Source organism: Halichoerus grypus, chromosome 6 (assembly GCF_964656455.1).
Source record: "Halichoerus grypus chromosome 6, mHalGry1.hap1.1, whole genome shotgun sequence".
In the NCBI taxonomy this organism is placed as follows: Eukaryota; Metazoa; Chordata; class Mammalia; order Carnivora; family Phocidae; genus Halichoerus; species Halichoerus grypus.
This window is the reverse complement of record NC_135717.1, coordinates 89633768-89650005: the sequence shown is the minus strand read 5'-3', so window position 1 is coordinate 89650005 and position 16238 is coordinate 89633768. Positions and strand designations below refer to the sequence as shown.

The 16238-nt window shown below is 38.5% G+C and overlaps 1 protein-coding gene across 1 annotated transcript in view; it reads left to right on the top strand.

The window, feature by feature from the left end:
• Positions 1-15992, top strand: part of RERG (RAS like estrogen regulated growth inhibitor) — a 126804-nt gene extending 110812 nt beyond the window's left edge. Inside the window, exons 4-5 of the mRNA XM_036094702.2 lie at positions 12616-12689; positions 14251-15992. Coding sequence (XP_035950595.1) covers positions 12616-12689; positions 14251-14658 — 482 coding nt within the window. The 3' untranslated portion in view covers positions 14659-15992. The remainder of the gene's footprint in view (positions 1-12615; positions 12690-14250) is intronic.
• Positions 15993-16238: the final 246 nt, after the last annotated feature.

Sequence of the window (16238 nt, the reverse complement as noted above, 5' to 3'; positions counted from 1 at the left end):
TGCATGTCAGCACTTACCACTATAACTACTATATTTGAGGCACCCTACTCTGTGTTTGAATGGATTATGGGGTCTCTATCTCACGAATAAAGACTCAGACAGGACCGAGGGTAGGAATCGGGAGACAGACCCACTGGCACTTGGATTTTGTAATTGACTCTTCCTTCCTGCATTACAATACCCTCAGTTTGGAAAGAAAGGCTTATACAAGAGAGAGACACACCCAGAACAAATTATCTGAACTCAATACTAAAGCAAAGGTGCTTAGCCAACTCATGGAACTAGTCAATATCTGCACAGCAAGGAAATTTGAGATCATCATTTGACGAATAAGGAAACAAGTCCAATGAAGTAAATTTATTCAAGATTATGTGGCTGGTTTGTGGTTAGACCAGTAATAGAACTCAAGTCAGTACAATTTCCACTGTAGCATAAATCAGCATTACTAACGGCTGTTGTTACTGTACTGGCTAAGTGTCCATATTAATGTGTTGAAATTTGCAAAAAAGCTAAATCAGTAAAAGGATTAACCATCTACAACGTCCCTTTGAGCATCAACTTCTCTTAGAGGATACAAAATCTACTTCTATTTATAAAAATGTTACTGAATGCAAGTTTTAAATCATGTATTGCTCATATACAGTGAAATTCAGTATATTAAAAATATATACCATCTTGAATTCCATCTTGAAACTTATATTGGTCTTACAGTATACGTTATTTTGGTTCATTTAGATATATGCCTTAAACGACCACCCCCCTTCCCTTTAAAAAGAAAAAAAAAGACTCAGAATTTTCATTTTAGGTTAGATGAACAAAATAAAAAGTGTGTCCACTCTCCACACACATATACATTTTCTCTTCTGTTTTGGAATGAACGGTAGAGTTTAATTCCAAAAAGTGCTTAGTACATCTTTTTCGAATTAGCGGCATTGAAGTTAGCACACGGAGGCACAACATTTCGCCTGTGTGGGCTATATACTTCCACTGTTTACATGAAGATATGGGTTTCTAATGAGAGAGAAGAGGCTTAAAGAGAAAAGGCTCAAAATGGCATGAAACCAGTACTCAGCTTCGATGAAATCACTGCTTCTCCCCAGGGCTATGTCTGTGGAAGACATTCCCTCATTTCCTGCATTCCATCATTTTCGTTTCAGTTAACAAACAGCCAAAGAATCACACAACTTCATACAATTTTCATTATATTTCATTTCCCCCCTACTGTGGCCTTCTGTGGTTGAAATACATATCCTATTTATCATGGACGCAACAGAGAAAAATGTCCCTGTCTGTCAGACAACTTTTGGTGTAAAGAGATGGAAGAGAGCCCAGAACTCTGTTTTCCAGGCCGCAGGGCTGATGCCAGCCCCTTTAAAAAGGCCACCACAGAACAGTAGTGGAAGAAACAGAAAGGGCATAGATCCGGGCCTGCGTGCTACTGTCTGGGCCTCTCCTCCTCAAGCTGGGGCGCTGAAGATGCAAAAGGAAATAACTGAGAGAACATTTAGAGATAAGAAGTTGCTGTACATCGTGCTTTAGAGCGTTAAATTATACAAAATAATAATCTCCCCTTCAACATAAAGAGTAGGGGGATGGAATGTTCTAGAATTGAGAATCATTGTACATACCACATACAGATTACCTATTCTAACAGAATGACAATAGTGCAAAAAAATCTTATTAAAATATATTGAACATAACTTCATTTTTAAATTTTACTGTTCAGAAAAAACTCTAGCCGTGCACCATGCTTGTGGCAATGATCATGACACAGGGCTGATGGCAGGTAGAAGGCTAGGTTATGCTACTTAGTTAAGCCTCCTTTCTGCGGTTTGTATTTTAGGTAGGAGATTATATTTGTAGCAAAGTAACAAACTGTGGTCAAAAAAGACCTGTAAAATAGTTGATGAGATGAAGAAATGAAAGTCAGAATAATGAACAAATAAATAAAAGGACTGGCTTACTGGCTACCCTGATGAGAAAGAAACTTGCAGGTTGATTTGGTTGGTTGGTTGATTGGTTAGTGATTTGGGTAGTTTAGGTGTAAAGAATTAAGTGAATCATATTCTTCTATCCACAGCACCATGTCATGTGCTTGCAAAGCCTTTGTATCATTTATATTACATTTATATTGTTTTACATTATTATATCTTTCATGTTATATATTTCTATTATTATTATCTATATTATTTATATGACTTCACTTTATTTTTCCTGCATCCCCCACTGTGACACCATTGTCCTCCTCTTTCCCATAGGTATATAATCTAATAAGTTTGATTCTTAGCATAGCGGTATAAGCCTCATTCTAAAGGCAATCTTCCTTAGTTCCAATGTCAACTCTACCGCTTACCACTTACTCTGTGTGACCTTCAGCAAGTTATTAAATGTGGTTGTGCCTCCCTATCTTTGTGTAACATGGAGATAATAGTAATACCTACTGCAGAGATATTTGTGAAGATTAAATGAATTAATATGAGTTAAGCATTTAGAACAATTCTTGTTCAAATAGTAAGCAGTATATACTAGGTATTACATATTTTTTTTGAAAAAGGCATTTTTTTCTGTGTATCCATAAATGTTAAATTTATATAAATTTCATTGTTCTATAGATCTTCCTATAAAGGTAATCGTGTGATTTTTTTGTTTAGTACTTCTTTTTCCTTTAGCATTTTACCGTGTTAAACTGCATTGATAGAAACAATATCCAAGAGCCCAAGTGTCCATAGACTGACGAATGGATAAAGAATAGGTGCTGTATATATATATAATGGAATATTACTCAGCCATAAACAAGAATGAAATATTGCCATTTGCAATGATGTGGATGGAGCTAGAAAGTATTATGCTAAGCAAAATAAGTCAGTCAGGGAAAGACAAATACCACATGATTTCACTCATATGTGGAATTTAAGAAACAAAACAAATGATCGTAAGGGGAAAAAAAGAGAGGAAAACCAAGAAACAGACTCTTAACTATAGAGAACAAACTGATGGTTACCAGAGAAGAGGTGGGTGGGGGAATGGGGGAAATAGGTCATGGGGATTAAGGAGGGCACTTGTGATGAGCACCACGTGTATAACTAACTGGAATTTAAATAAAAACAAAAAAATGCATTGATAGATTTTATTTTATTTTTTTTATGTTATGTTAATCACCATACATTACATCATTAGTTTTTGATGTAGTGTTCCATGATTCATTGTTTGCGTATAACACCCAGTGCTCCATGCAGAACGTGCCCTCTTTAATACCCATCACCAGGCTAACCCATCCCACGCCCCCCTCCCCTCTAGAACCCTGTTTGTTTTTCAGAGTCCATAGTCTCTCATGGTTCATCTCCCCCTCCGATATCCCCCCCTTCATTCTTCCCCTCCTGCTATCTTCTTCTTTTTTTTTTTTTTAAAACATATAATGTATTATTTGTTTCAGAGGTACAGGTCTGTGATTCAACAGTCTTACACAATTCACAGCGCTCACCATAGCACATACCCTCCCCAATGTCTATCACCCAGCCACCCCATCCCTCCCACCCCCCACCACTCCAGCAACCCTCAGTTTGTTTCCTGAGATTAAGAATTCCTCATATCAGTGAGGTCATATGATACATGTCTTTCTCTGATTGACTTATTTCGCTCAGCATAATACCCTCCAGTTCCATCCACGTCATTGCAAATGGCAAGATTTCATTCCTTTTGATGGCTGCATAATATTCCATTGTGTGTATATACCACATCTTCTTTATCCATTCATCTGTCAATGGACATCTTGGCTCTTTTCATAGTTTGGCTATTGTGGACATTGCTGCTATAAACATCGGGGTGCACGTACCCCTTCGGATCCCTACATTTGTATCTTTGGGGTAAATACCCAGTAGTGCAATTGCTGGGTCATATGGTAGCTCTATTTTCAACTTTTTGAGGAACCTCCATACTGTTTTCCAGAGTGGCTGCACCAGCTTGCATTCCCACCAACAGTGTAGGAGGGTTCCCCTTTCTCCGCATCCCCGCCAACATCTGTCGTTTCCTGATTTGTTAATTTTAGCCATTCTGACTGGTGTGAGGTGGTATCTCATTGAGGTTTTGATTTGGATTTCCCTGATGCCGAGTGATGTTGAGCACTTTTTCATGTGTCTGTTGGCCATTTGGATGGGAGGGGGAGATGAACCATGAGAGACTATGGACTCTGAAAAACAAACAGGGTTCTAGAGGGGAGGGGGGCGTGGGATGGGTTAGCCTGGTGATGGGTATTAAATGAGATGAACCATGAGAGACTATGGACTCTGAAAAACAAACAGGGTTCTAGAGGGGAGGGGGGCGTGGGATGGGTTAGCCTGGTGATGGGTTAGCCTGGTGATGGGTATTTGGATGTCTTCTTTGGAAAAATGTCTGTTCATGTCTTCTGCCCATTTCTTGATTGGATCATTTGTTCTTTGGGTGTTGAGTTTGATAAGTTCTTTATAGATTTTGGATACTAGCCCTTTATCTGATATGTCATTTGCAAATATCTTCTCCCATTCTGTCAGTTGTCTTTTGGTTTTGTTGACTGTTTCTTTTGCTGTGCAAAAGCTTTTTATCTTGATGAAGTCCCAATAGTTCATTTTTGCCCTTGCTTCCCTTGCCTTTGGCGATGTTTCTAGGAAGAAGTTGCTGTGGCTAAGGTCGAAGAGGTTGCTGCCTGTGTTCTCCTTTAGGATTTTGATGGACTCCTGTCTCACATTTAGGTCTTTCAACCATTTGGAGTCTATTTTTGTGTGTGGTGTAAGGAAATGGTCCAGTTTCATTTTTCTGCATGTGGCTGTCCAATTTTCCCAACACCATTTGTTGAAGAGACTGTCTTTTTTCAATTCAACATTCTCTCCTGATTTGCCAAAGATTAGTTGACCATAAAGTTGAGGGTCCATTTCTGGGCTCTCTATTCTGTTCCATTGATCTATGTGTCTGTTTTTGTGCCAGTACCATACTGTCTTGATGATGACAGCTTTGTAATAGACCTTGAGGTCTGGAATTGTGATGCCACCAGCTTTGTTTTTCTTTTTCAATATTCCTCTGGCTATTCGGGGTCTTTTCTGGTTCCATACAAATTTTAGGATCATTTGTTCCATTTCTTTGAAAAAAGTGGATGGTATTTTGATAGGGATTGCATTAAATGTGTAGATTGCTCTAGGTAGCATTGACATCTTCACAATATTTGTTCTTCCAATCCATGAGCATGGAACGTTTTTCCATTTCTTTGTGTCTTCCTCAATTTCTTTCATGAGTATTTTATAGTTTTCTGAGTACAGATCCTTTGCCTCTTTGGTTAGATTTATTCCTAGATATCTTATGGTTTTGGGTGCAATTGTAAATGGGATCAACTCCTTAATTTCTCTTTCTTCTGTCTTGTTGTTGGTGTATAGGAATGCCACTGATTTCTGTGCATTGATTTTATATCCTGCCACTTTACTGAATTCCTGTATGAGTTCTAGCAGTTTTGGGGTGTAGTCTTTTGGGTTTTCCACATAAAGTATCATATGATCTGCAAAGAGAGTTTGACTTCTTCTTTGCCGATTTGGATGCCTTTTATTTCTTTTTGTCGTCTGATTACTGTGGCTAGGACTTCTAATACTATGTTGAATAGTAGTGGTGATAGTGGACATCCCTGCCGTGTGCCTGACCTTAGGGGGAAAGCTCTCAGTTTTTCCCCGTTGAGAATGATATTCACTGTGGGTTTTTCATAGTTGGGCCTTTATGATATTGAGGTATGTACCCTCTATCCCTATACCCTGAAGAGTTTTGATCAAGAAAGGATGCTGTACTTTGTCAAATGCTTTTTCTGCATCTATTGAGAGGATCATATGGTTCTTGTTCTTTCTTTTATTAATGTATTCTATCACATTGATTGATTTGTGGATGTTGAACCAACCTTGCAGCCCAGGGATAAATCCCACTTGGTCCTGGTGAATAATCCTTTTAATGTACTGTTGGATCCTATTGGCTAGTATTTTGGTGAGAATTTTTGCATCCATGTTCATCAAGGATATTGGTCTGTAATTCTCCTTTTTGATGGGGTCTTTGGTTTTGGGATCAAGGTAATGGTGGCCTCATAAAACGAGTTTGGAAGTTTTCTTTCCATTTCTATTTTTTGGAACAGTTTCAGAAGAATAGGTATTAATTCTTCTTTAAATGTTTAGTATAATTCCCCTGGGAAGACATCTGGCCCTGGACTTTTGTTTGTTGGGAGATTTTTGATGACTGCTTCAATTTCCTTAGTGGTTATAGGTCTGTTCAGGTTTTCTGTTTCTTCCTGATTCAGTTTTGGTAGTTGATACATCTCTAGGAATGCATCCATTTCTTCCAGATTATCTAATTTGCTGGCATATAGTTGCTCATAATATGTTCTTACAATTGTTTGTATTACTTTGGTGTTGGTTATGATCTCTCCTCTTTCATTCATTACTTTATATATTTGGGTCATTTCTCTTTTCTTTTCTTTTCTTTTTTTTTTTAAAGATTTTATTTCATTTCTCTTTTCTTTTTGATAAGTCTGGCCAGGGGTTTATCCATCTTATTAATTCTTTCAAAGAACCAGCTCCTAGTTTCGTTGATCTGTTCTACTGCTCTTTTGGTTTCTATTTCATTGATTTCTGCTCTGATTTTTATTATTTCTCTTCTCCTGCTGGGTTTATGCTTTCTTTGCTGTTCTTTCTCCAGCTCCTTTAGGTGTAGGGTTAGGTTGTGTATTTGAGACCTTTCTTTTTCTTGAGAAAGGCTTGTATTGCTATATACTTTCCTCTTAGGACTGCCTCTGCTGCATCCCAAAGATTTTGAACAATTGTGTTTTCATTTTCACTTGTTTCCATGAATTTTTTAAATTCTTCTTTAATTTCCTGGTTGACTCATTCACTCTTTAGTAGGATGCTCTTTAGCCTCCATGTATTTGAGTTCTTTCTGACTTTCCTCTTGTGACTGAGTTCTAGTTTCAAAGCATTGTGGTCTGAAAATATGCAGGGAATGATCCCAATCTTTTAGTACCAGTTGAGACCTGATTTGTGACCTAGAATATGATCTATTCTGGAGAATGTTCCATTCTTCTAGAGAAGAATGTGTATTCTGTTGCTTTGGGATGGAATGTTCTGAATATATCTGTGAAGTCCATTTGGTCCAGTGTGTCATTTAAAGTCTTTATTTCCTTGCTGATCTTTTGCTTAGATGATCTCTCCATTTCAGTGAGGGGGGGTGTTAAATTTCCCTACTGTTATTGTATTATTGTCGATGTGTTTCTTTGATTTTGTTATTAATTGGCTTATATAATTGGCTGCTCCCATGGTAGGGGCATAGATATTTACAATTGTTAGATCTTCTTGTTGGATAGACCCTTTAAGTAGGATATAGTGTCCTTCCTCATCTCTTATTACAGTCTTTGGTTTAAAATCTAATTTGTCTGATATAAGGATTGCCACCCCAGCTTTCTTTTGGGGCCCATTAGCATGGTAAATGGTTTTACACCCCCTCACTTTCAATCTGGGGGTGTCTTTGGGTCTAAAATGAGTCTCTTGCAGACAGCATATCCATGGGTCTTGTTTTTTTATCCAGTCTGATACCCTGTGTCTTTTGATTTGGGCATTTAGCCCATTTACATTCAGGGTAACTATTGAAAGATATGAATTTAGTGCCATTGTATTGCCTGTAAGGTGACTGTTACTGTATATTGTCTGCGTTCCTTTCTGGTCTATGTTACTTTTAGGCTCTCTCTTTGCTTAGAGGACCCCTTTCAATTATTTCTTGTAGGGCTGGTTTTGTGTTTGCAAATTCCTTTAGTTTTTGTTTGTCCTGGAAGTTTTTGATCTCTCCTTCTATTTTCAATGACAGCCTAGCTGGATATAGTATTCTTGGCTGCATATTTTTCTCGTTTAGTGCTCTGAATATATCATGCCAGTCCTTTCTGGCCTGCCAGGTCTCTGTGGATAGGTCTGTTGCCAGTCTAATATTCCTACCATTGTAGGTTACAGATCTCTTATCCTGAGCTGCTTTCAGGATTTTCTCTTTGTCTCTGAGACTCGTAAGTTTTACAATTAGATGTTGGGGTGTTGACATATTTTTACTGATTTTGAGAGGGGTTCTCTGTGCCTCCTGGATTTTGATGCCTGTTTCCTTCCCCAAATTAGGGAAGTTCTCTGCTATAATTTGCTCCAATATACCTTCTGCTCCTCTCTCTCTTTCTTCTTCTTCTGGTATCCCAATTATTCTATATTGTTTCATCTTATGGTATCACTTATCTCTCGAATTCTGCCTTCGTGATTCAGTAGCTGTTTATCTCTTTTTCTCAGCTTCTTTATTCTCCAGCATTTGGTCTTCTATATCACTAATTCTCTCTTCTGCTTCATTTATCCTAGCAGTCAGAGCCTCCATTTCTGACTGCACCTCATTAATAGCCTTTTTGATTTTGACTTGGTTAGATTTTAGTTCTTTTATTTCTCCAGAAAGGGTTTCTCTTATATCTTTCATGCTTTTTTCAAGCCCAGCTAGTATCTTTAAAATCATCATTCTGAACTCTAGTTCTGACATCTTACTAATGTCCATATTGATTAGGTCTCTGGCAGTCAGTACTGCCGCTTGTTCTTTTTTTTGAGGTGATTTTTTCCGTCTTGTCATTTTGTCCAGAGGAGAATAGATGAATGAGAGAACAAAATGCTAACAGGGTAACAATGACCCCAGAAAAATATACACTAAACATATCAGAAAAGACCTGAAACTGGGGGGAAAGAAAGAAAAAGGAAAAAGATAAAAACAACAACAACAAAAAAGCCCAAAAAACAGAATATGATCAAATACGATCAGGCTGGTGCATAGATCAGTGCCACACACTATATTTTGGGTGTATTTTTGTCTGTTAGGCAAAAGTGCCTCCCAAAATTTTAAAGAAAGAAAAACTTATATATGTACAAAAATAAGGGTAAATATGATGAAGGGATGGAATATGACTGTAAAAATGAAAATTATAAAAGATTTTATAAAAGTAATTGATAAGAAGTTCGTTGAAAAAAGAAAGAAGAGGATTAAAAAAAAAAAGGAGACATGTGATCAGGTAGGAGACCAGAACAAAGCCATACACTGGAGATTTAGGGTATATTTTGGTCTGTTAGAAGAAACTGTATCCCAAAATTTTAAAGAGAGAACAACTTATATATATATATATACCAAAAATAAGGTTAACTACTATGAAGGGATAGAATATGACTCTAAAAATGAAAAATAAAAAAGATTTTTTAAAAAATGTATTGATAAGATGTTGGTTGAAAAAGGGAAAAAGAAAAATTCAAAACAAAGAAAAAAAAGACAGTTAAAAAAAAATTAACTTTGAAAGACTAAAGAATCATGGGGAAAAAGCCATGGATTCTATGTGCAGTATTCCCCTAGAGCTGGAGTTTTGCTGTTCTCATTGATCGGTAAACTTGGTCTTGGTTGGCTGTTCTTGCTGATCTTCTGTGGGAGGGGCCTGTTGCCGTGGTTCCCAAATGTCTTTGCCGGAAGCGGAATTGCCCCGCCCTTGCCTGGTCCGGGCTAAGTAATCTGCTTGGGTTTGCTCTGGGGAGCTTTTGTTCCCTGCAAGCTTTCCGTACAGCTTTGGAGGCTGAGAGTGAAAATGGTGGCCTCCCAGTCTCTGCCCCGGAGGAGCCGAGAACTCGGGGCCCCGCTCCTCAGTGCGCCCCCAGAGAAAAGCAGTCAATCACTCCCATCTCCCCGGTCTCCGGCCGCACTCCGTGCTCACCCGGCCTGTGACTGAGCGTTTCTAGCTCTGGCACCCGACCCCGTGTGGAGTCTCCAAACCCAGCAGATCCCTGCAGTGCACTCCCGCACTGCTCCTCCCGGGGGAAGAAGGGGAGTCTCCCCAGATCTGCTGCTTGTTGGGTCCCTACTGGAGGAGCAGTGGCCCGACTGTGCCGCAGATCACGGTTTATGGCAACCCCAAGCTGAGAGCCCGCTCCTCAGCTCCGTCTCTGCAGCCGGCTTTCCCGCTCCAATACCTGGGAGCTCTGCCGCATTCAGGCACCCCTGGTCTTTCTGTGACCCCGAGGGTCCTGAGACCACACTGTCCCTCGAGGGTTCCACCCCTCACTTAGTCACAGGAGCAACGTCCCTCAGCGGAGCAGACTTCTAAAAGTTCCGATTTTGTGCTCCACTGCTCTATCACTTGCCAGAAGCGGCCAACGGAGGCCCCCTCCCCCACCGTCTATCTTCCCAAATATCACCTCGGATTCACTTCTCCACACGTCCTACCTTCCAGAAAGTGGTCACTTTTCTGTTCAGAGAGTTGCTGCTATTCTTTTCTTCGATCTCCTGTTGAGTTCGTACGTGTTCAGAATGGTTTGATCCCTATCCAGCTGAATTCCTGGGACCAGACGAAATTTAGGTCTCCTACTCCTCTGCCATCTTGCTCCTCCTCCTCGCATTGATAGATTTTAAACACTCTTTGAATTTCTGAAATAAACTTTAACTGATCGTGATGTACTTTTCTTGTTACACTAATTGGATTCAATTGGATAATATTTTATTTAGGATTTATGAATCTATGTTCAAGAACGAAGTGACCTTACAATTGTCTTTTCTTTTTTCTCTTATTACTCTTGTAATACTTCCTATTAGAGTCAGCATAATGCTCCACAAAAGGAATCGGATGACTATCCTTTCTCTATTTTCTAGAACAACTTGTTTGATATTTATAGAAATCTCCTTTAAAACCAATTGGAAGCAGTTGCTTTTTATGATCAGAAGAGATCTACAATTAACATCTAAGTTACTTACCAGTTACTGACCGAGTTAAGTGTTCTAGTTCTCACTGCACCCATCCGTGCATTTTTTAATCCGAGAATTTATCAGGGTTTGAAATTTGTTGGTATACAGTTCATAATATTATTTTATTTTCATTTCATCAGAATATGTAGTTATTTCTTCTTTTATGCAAAATTGTGTTTGATTGCTCCTTCTCTTTTAATTTACAAGTCAGTATTGCCAGATTTTTATCTCTATTCCCACCTCTTTTTAAAAATCCTTTCAAGCCCCATGCTTTGGTTCTCTTAAACTTGGGTAATTGTTTCTTCTATGATTTTCTCTTTCACATCTTTCCTCATATCTTTTTGGATTTATTCTATGTTCCTCTTCTAATTTGAGTTGAATACTTAAGTCACTTCTCTTCTTTCTTATGATGTCATCTTCAGGAGTAAGACAACTACATTAGCTCACTCAAATCTGCCTTTTGTCTCTCCCCTCCCCCCCATATATTGGTATCATCTAGAATTGTAATTCTTGATTGCTTTCTATGTGGTTTGATTGCTTTGTTTTACTCCATTGGGATCTCAAATCCAGTTTTGCTGGTGAGAAGTCTAATGTCAATCTGAGCCACATTCTTCTGTAGGTGATGTGCTTTTTTTCATAGATCCTATAAAATTTTTCTTTATCATTGATATCCCTAAATTTTGCTGTGATTGTTTTATATATGGGACTTTTTTCCTTGTGTGTCCTTTTAGTCCTTTTGATCTGAACTGTTTTAAGGCCTTTCATCCTGGGAAAGTCTCAGTTATTATAGCTTCAAATATTTTCAGCCCCTGTGTATTTTATTCTCTCTGAGGCTCATTTTATAAGAGATAATAACATGTCTATTTCTATTATCCATCTCTCTTGTATTTTACTTTTACATTTTTCTTCTTCTTATATACTGATGCCTTCTGGAAGAGTTCCTCAACCTGACCTTCACTGGCTCAGTCAATCATTTATTGAGCTCGGTATTTCAACTGTTCTAATTTTCATACAGAGCAGGACCAGTTAGTATTTATTTTAACCTCTGGTTTCCATTTCATGTGGTGAAAGGCACACTCAGACCACCCAAAGTTCTTGCATCTGCTGACTTCTCCTCACCCCAGTAGAGTTTGGGACCACTCTGATATTAACCTACCAGCCTACAGCTGGTACTGCACAGTTGTCATTTTTCTACCTTGAAGAGGGAACATGAGCAGGAGAACTCTCCTTTGTTGCATCTTCCTCCATGTGGCCCAGCCCTCCTCCACTTTCCTCACACCCCCCAAACATGTGACCCAACAGCCTTCTACCACCACGAGGGTTTCTTATAGCTTTACATGCTCATTTTTCACATGGATGGCTATCCACCTCCCCTGTTGTCAAATATATTTCCAAGTTTGAGTTCTTAAAGGAAATGAACAGCTCCTGCTTGTATGTCATCTTGTCAGGAACAATCATTACCAGTGATTTCCTGAAACTGGATTTTAGGGGTATCAAGGTAGCATGCATTTTGTGGGAATCACGTTCTCAGTCTAGGATGTAGAGGTCTTATTTTAGACACCAGGAAGCTGGCCTCATAGGAGAATAAAATGAGCGAAGAGACATGGAGATTCTCCCATGCTATACCCTGAAAGTCTGTGGCTCCCCCATGAGAACCTGGACTTCCAGGAGCTCAGAGAGCTGGCACATTCTTGCATGTCCATCCTCTCCTGCCCAGGATGCACATTTCCTTGTGTGATACAAACAGACATACTTCTGTGACTACTTTGTAATTTAAGGATCAAATAAAATCATGCACTGATTTACTTTTTTACCTTCTTTTTTTGCTCATTCTCTCAGAATCAACTTACCGACACCAAGCAACCATTGATGATGAAGTTGTCACCATGGAGATACTAGATACTGCTGGTCAGGTGAATAAGGTTTCAGCCAAAATGTTTTCTGAATCAAATAAATATGAGATGAGTACATGCATACTATGAAAAAAATTAAGACATTTTCCTCCAATTAACTAATAATGTCTAAAGACTTTTTTCTTTAATTATCTAGTTATTTACATACTAACATTTGAAACAGCTTATGTATGCATCCTTATATAAATTACCCAGTACTTCAGTGGGGTCGGGGGAGGATTGATGATACTGTAATATTGACATGACATCATCTAGAATAGAATTACCCACATATATTTTGCAGGGATGGCAAAATATTAAGAGGTTCATGGTTAAGTATTTTGAAATGCTCTGATCGAGTTAAACAGGTATTTTTACTGGGGAAGTTCTCAGAGCCTTATATGCCTATGTATAAGATGAATCCTTAAGAGTTTCATATATAGTATATTCTAAACTTATATCACCTCAGAATTGCTTTTCAGAATGCTTTATTTCAGAATTCTCTCTAATATTCTTTCCAGACCTCAACACATCCTTTTGAAAATTTGAGCCACATAATTGTACAACAAACAATCCATTAAAAAGGAAGCTAATATAAATTTGCCCTATGTCAGTCAGTTCTGAGATTACAGATAGGTTTGCAGAAAGGCTTAGTTCTCAAGAATAAAATGACACTAGGAATGAAAGTTAGGAAGCTGAAGGGTTGCATGGTGCTCTGTCAGTGTCCTATGATCCAAAGAAGACTTGAATTTAAGTATTTAATCCAAGAAATGTTCTTGCAGCTAGCTAGACACTTATTTCTCATCATCACCTCCTTCTTATATATGCTTTCCCGGCCACACAGCCCTGATTCTAGAGAGAGGTGGCAGGGACTTACATGCAAAGGTTATTTGAGCCCATGGGAGCAATGCATTTTCAAATCTCGCATGCTACTTTCCTAGGAAGGAATGATCACCCCCTTTGAAAATCACTTCAAATGAGTTTCTATCATTATTGCAACTGTATAATATTTTGGAGGTGTTAAGATAGAAAAAAAAAAAAGCCAAAAGCTCCTGACTTTGAGTTTGACTCTCTCTACAATTTTTCACTGTTTTTGTGTCCCTGATGCCCAATTGTCTAGAATCTGAAGGCAAAAGAGATTAAAGCAAAAAATGAAATCAAAACCATTCACTAAGCTGTGCCCCTAAATCTGATCTCTAAAGAGTGGCATAAGGCCTACTTGTCTGTTACCTATTTGCCAATTCTTTCATTGTGATGAAAGCCTGGGAGGCAGTGTGCTCCACTAAGATAATTTCTTTATAGTTCTTGTAATTACGGATTTAATGATATGGCAAGAAGAAAATTAGAAGCAGAAAGTTAAAGGTCTATGCAGTTAGAACATTTTTAGTTCCCCGACATATCCTGCTATGAGTAAGTAATGCTCCTATTCCAAACTGATTGAGAAAGGAAGCCTGTGTAGGCAGACTATCAAGAAATTTTAATGACAACGAATATAAAGAATAGTAATTAAGGACTCACTACTGGCATGAGCAACATCTGATAACTTCCAGTTCCCCAACTGCCATTGTTTCCTTGTCAACAGGAAGATACCATTCAGAGGGAAGGACACATACGATGGGGGGAAGGCTTTGTGCTGGTCTATGACATTACTGACCGAGGAAGTTTTGAAGAAGTGCTGCCACTTAAGAACATCCTGGATGAGATCAAAAAGCCCAAGAATGTGACTCTCATCTTGGTTGGAAACAAAGCTGACTTGGACCACTCCAGACAGGTTAGTACGGAAGAAGGGGAGAAGCTGGCTACTGAATTGGCATGTGCTTTTTATGAGTGTTCTGCCTGCACTGGAGAAGGGAACATCACTGAGATATTCTATGAGCTGTGTCGAGAGGTGCGTCGCAGGAGGATGGTCCAGGGCAAGACGAGGCGACGCAGCTCCACCACGCACGTCAAACAAGCCATTAACAAGATGCTTACTAAAATCAGTAGTTAGGTGGCTCTGTTCTTGCAAAAGCCCTACTGAGGTGGGTCGGGTAATTGGAAACACTTTCTCGCCCTTTTACTCCCGTTGGCCCCCCCAAAATATAAGAAAATACTCCATTCCTTGTTCTGACTCTGGGAAATGTCTGGGCTTCCGATTGTTCCCAGGTCTCCCATATGTTGAGAAGTTATAGAGTGTTTTATGCAATTTTAGTGCTGACAATTTCTCCCTTTCCTGCTTGAATAAGATGCACTCTATTGCAGTTTGAACCTATAATCACCAGAGATTCTGAAATGGCTGGGTTCGTATTAAGCTATTTTTAGGCATCCTCACCTTGCTTCAAGACTTTTCTAAGGCATCTTGAAATTTCATTCCTTGTCAAAGACTTCAAATGATCATCTTAAAAGTGGAAGGTAATAGAAAATACAGTAAAAACCCAGGAAGAGCCGCTGAGATACTGGAGCAGGGAGTAGAGCCCTAGTTCCTCTTTGAATTGAGGATTTTTGTAATTATCTCAAATTGTCTAGCTTTTCTTTAACCCTTATTTTGTTCTTAAATTCAAACGTGTTGTCACAAAGTTTTCCACTGTAGTAGAGTTCCCTTTCAATTCGAGTGGGTTCTCTCAATGAGCTCTTGATCCTTGTACTCTGATTCTTCTTCTGTGGCTTCAATAAAGTTTCACTATAAGAGAGGCAGAAGGATCCTTCAATTCAGATCCTGCTGGGCCATTTCTCACCAAGCCCAGGGTCATGTAAAGACATTAGGAGTCTTTTCACCAAATCCTGACTTCACTGAATGCTAACAGAGGATTTAGAATCGGAGATGTCTGATTCATTTCTCTCTCTCTCTGCTTATCATCTGAGCAGAAAGACAACAGTCCAAAAAACAGGAAAATTAAGAATGAAGCAGAGCTACCCTTCCATTGGGGAGCCAAGGCTCTAATGCCAGGCACAGTAAGAAAAAGTAGCCTCTGATTCATTAAATTGGCTAAATGACTTCTATTTTGGATAAATTAATTCACTTAGAATTCAGAAAAGAATGTGTGATTGAAGTTCACTATCCCTGAATAAATGTGTATAAAACAGATTCCTATATTGTGAAAGTACAGTCTGTAACTGATAAAACATCATGATTTTTTTCCCTCTTATGCCCCCATATATCAAGATTTGGGCACTTTATTTTAGAAGAAAATATATATCTTTTACATATGTGTGTATTTATAAATGCATAGATATATGTGTAAAAATTTGTAAGAGCTGGAAGCTTTAATTCACCAATGCATTTGGATAAATTGATGTAATTATTTTATGTGATATAATAAAAAGCATAATTTTCACATTCTGTCACATTCGAGCAGTCTTTCTTGTGATAGCGTGAAAAGTTTGTAATTTTAGGAGAAACCTGAGTAGACAATCAAATTGTAGAGTTGACAAAGCAGTGAATGTGATATAAAAAATAAGCTCCTGTTCATATAATAGCTATTTTTGTAAAATGCTTAGGTGTTATTTTAGGCGCTTTATGTATTATCTCATTGAATCCTCAAATACCCTACACAAGTGATATTGCTATGATCACAACTGCAGGGATGAAGA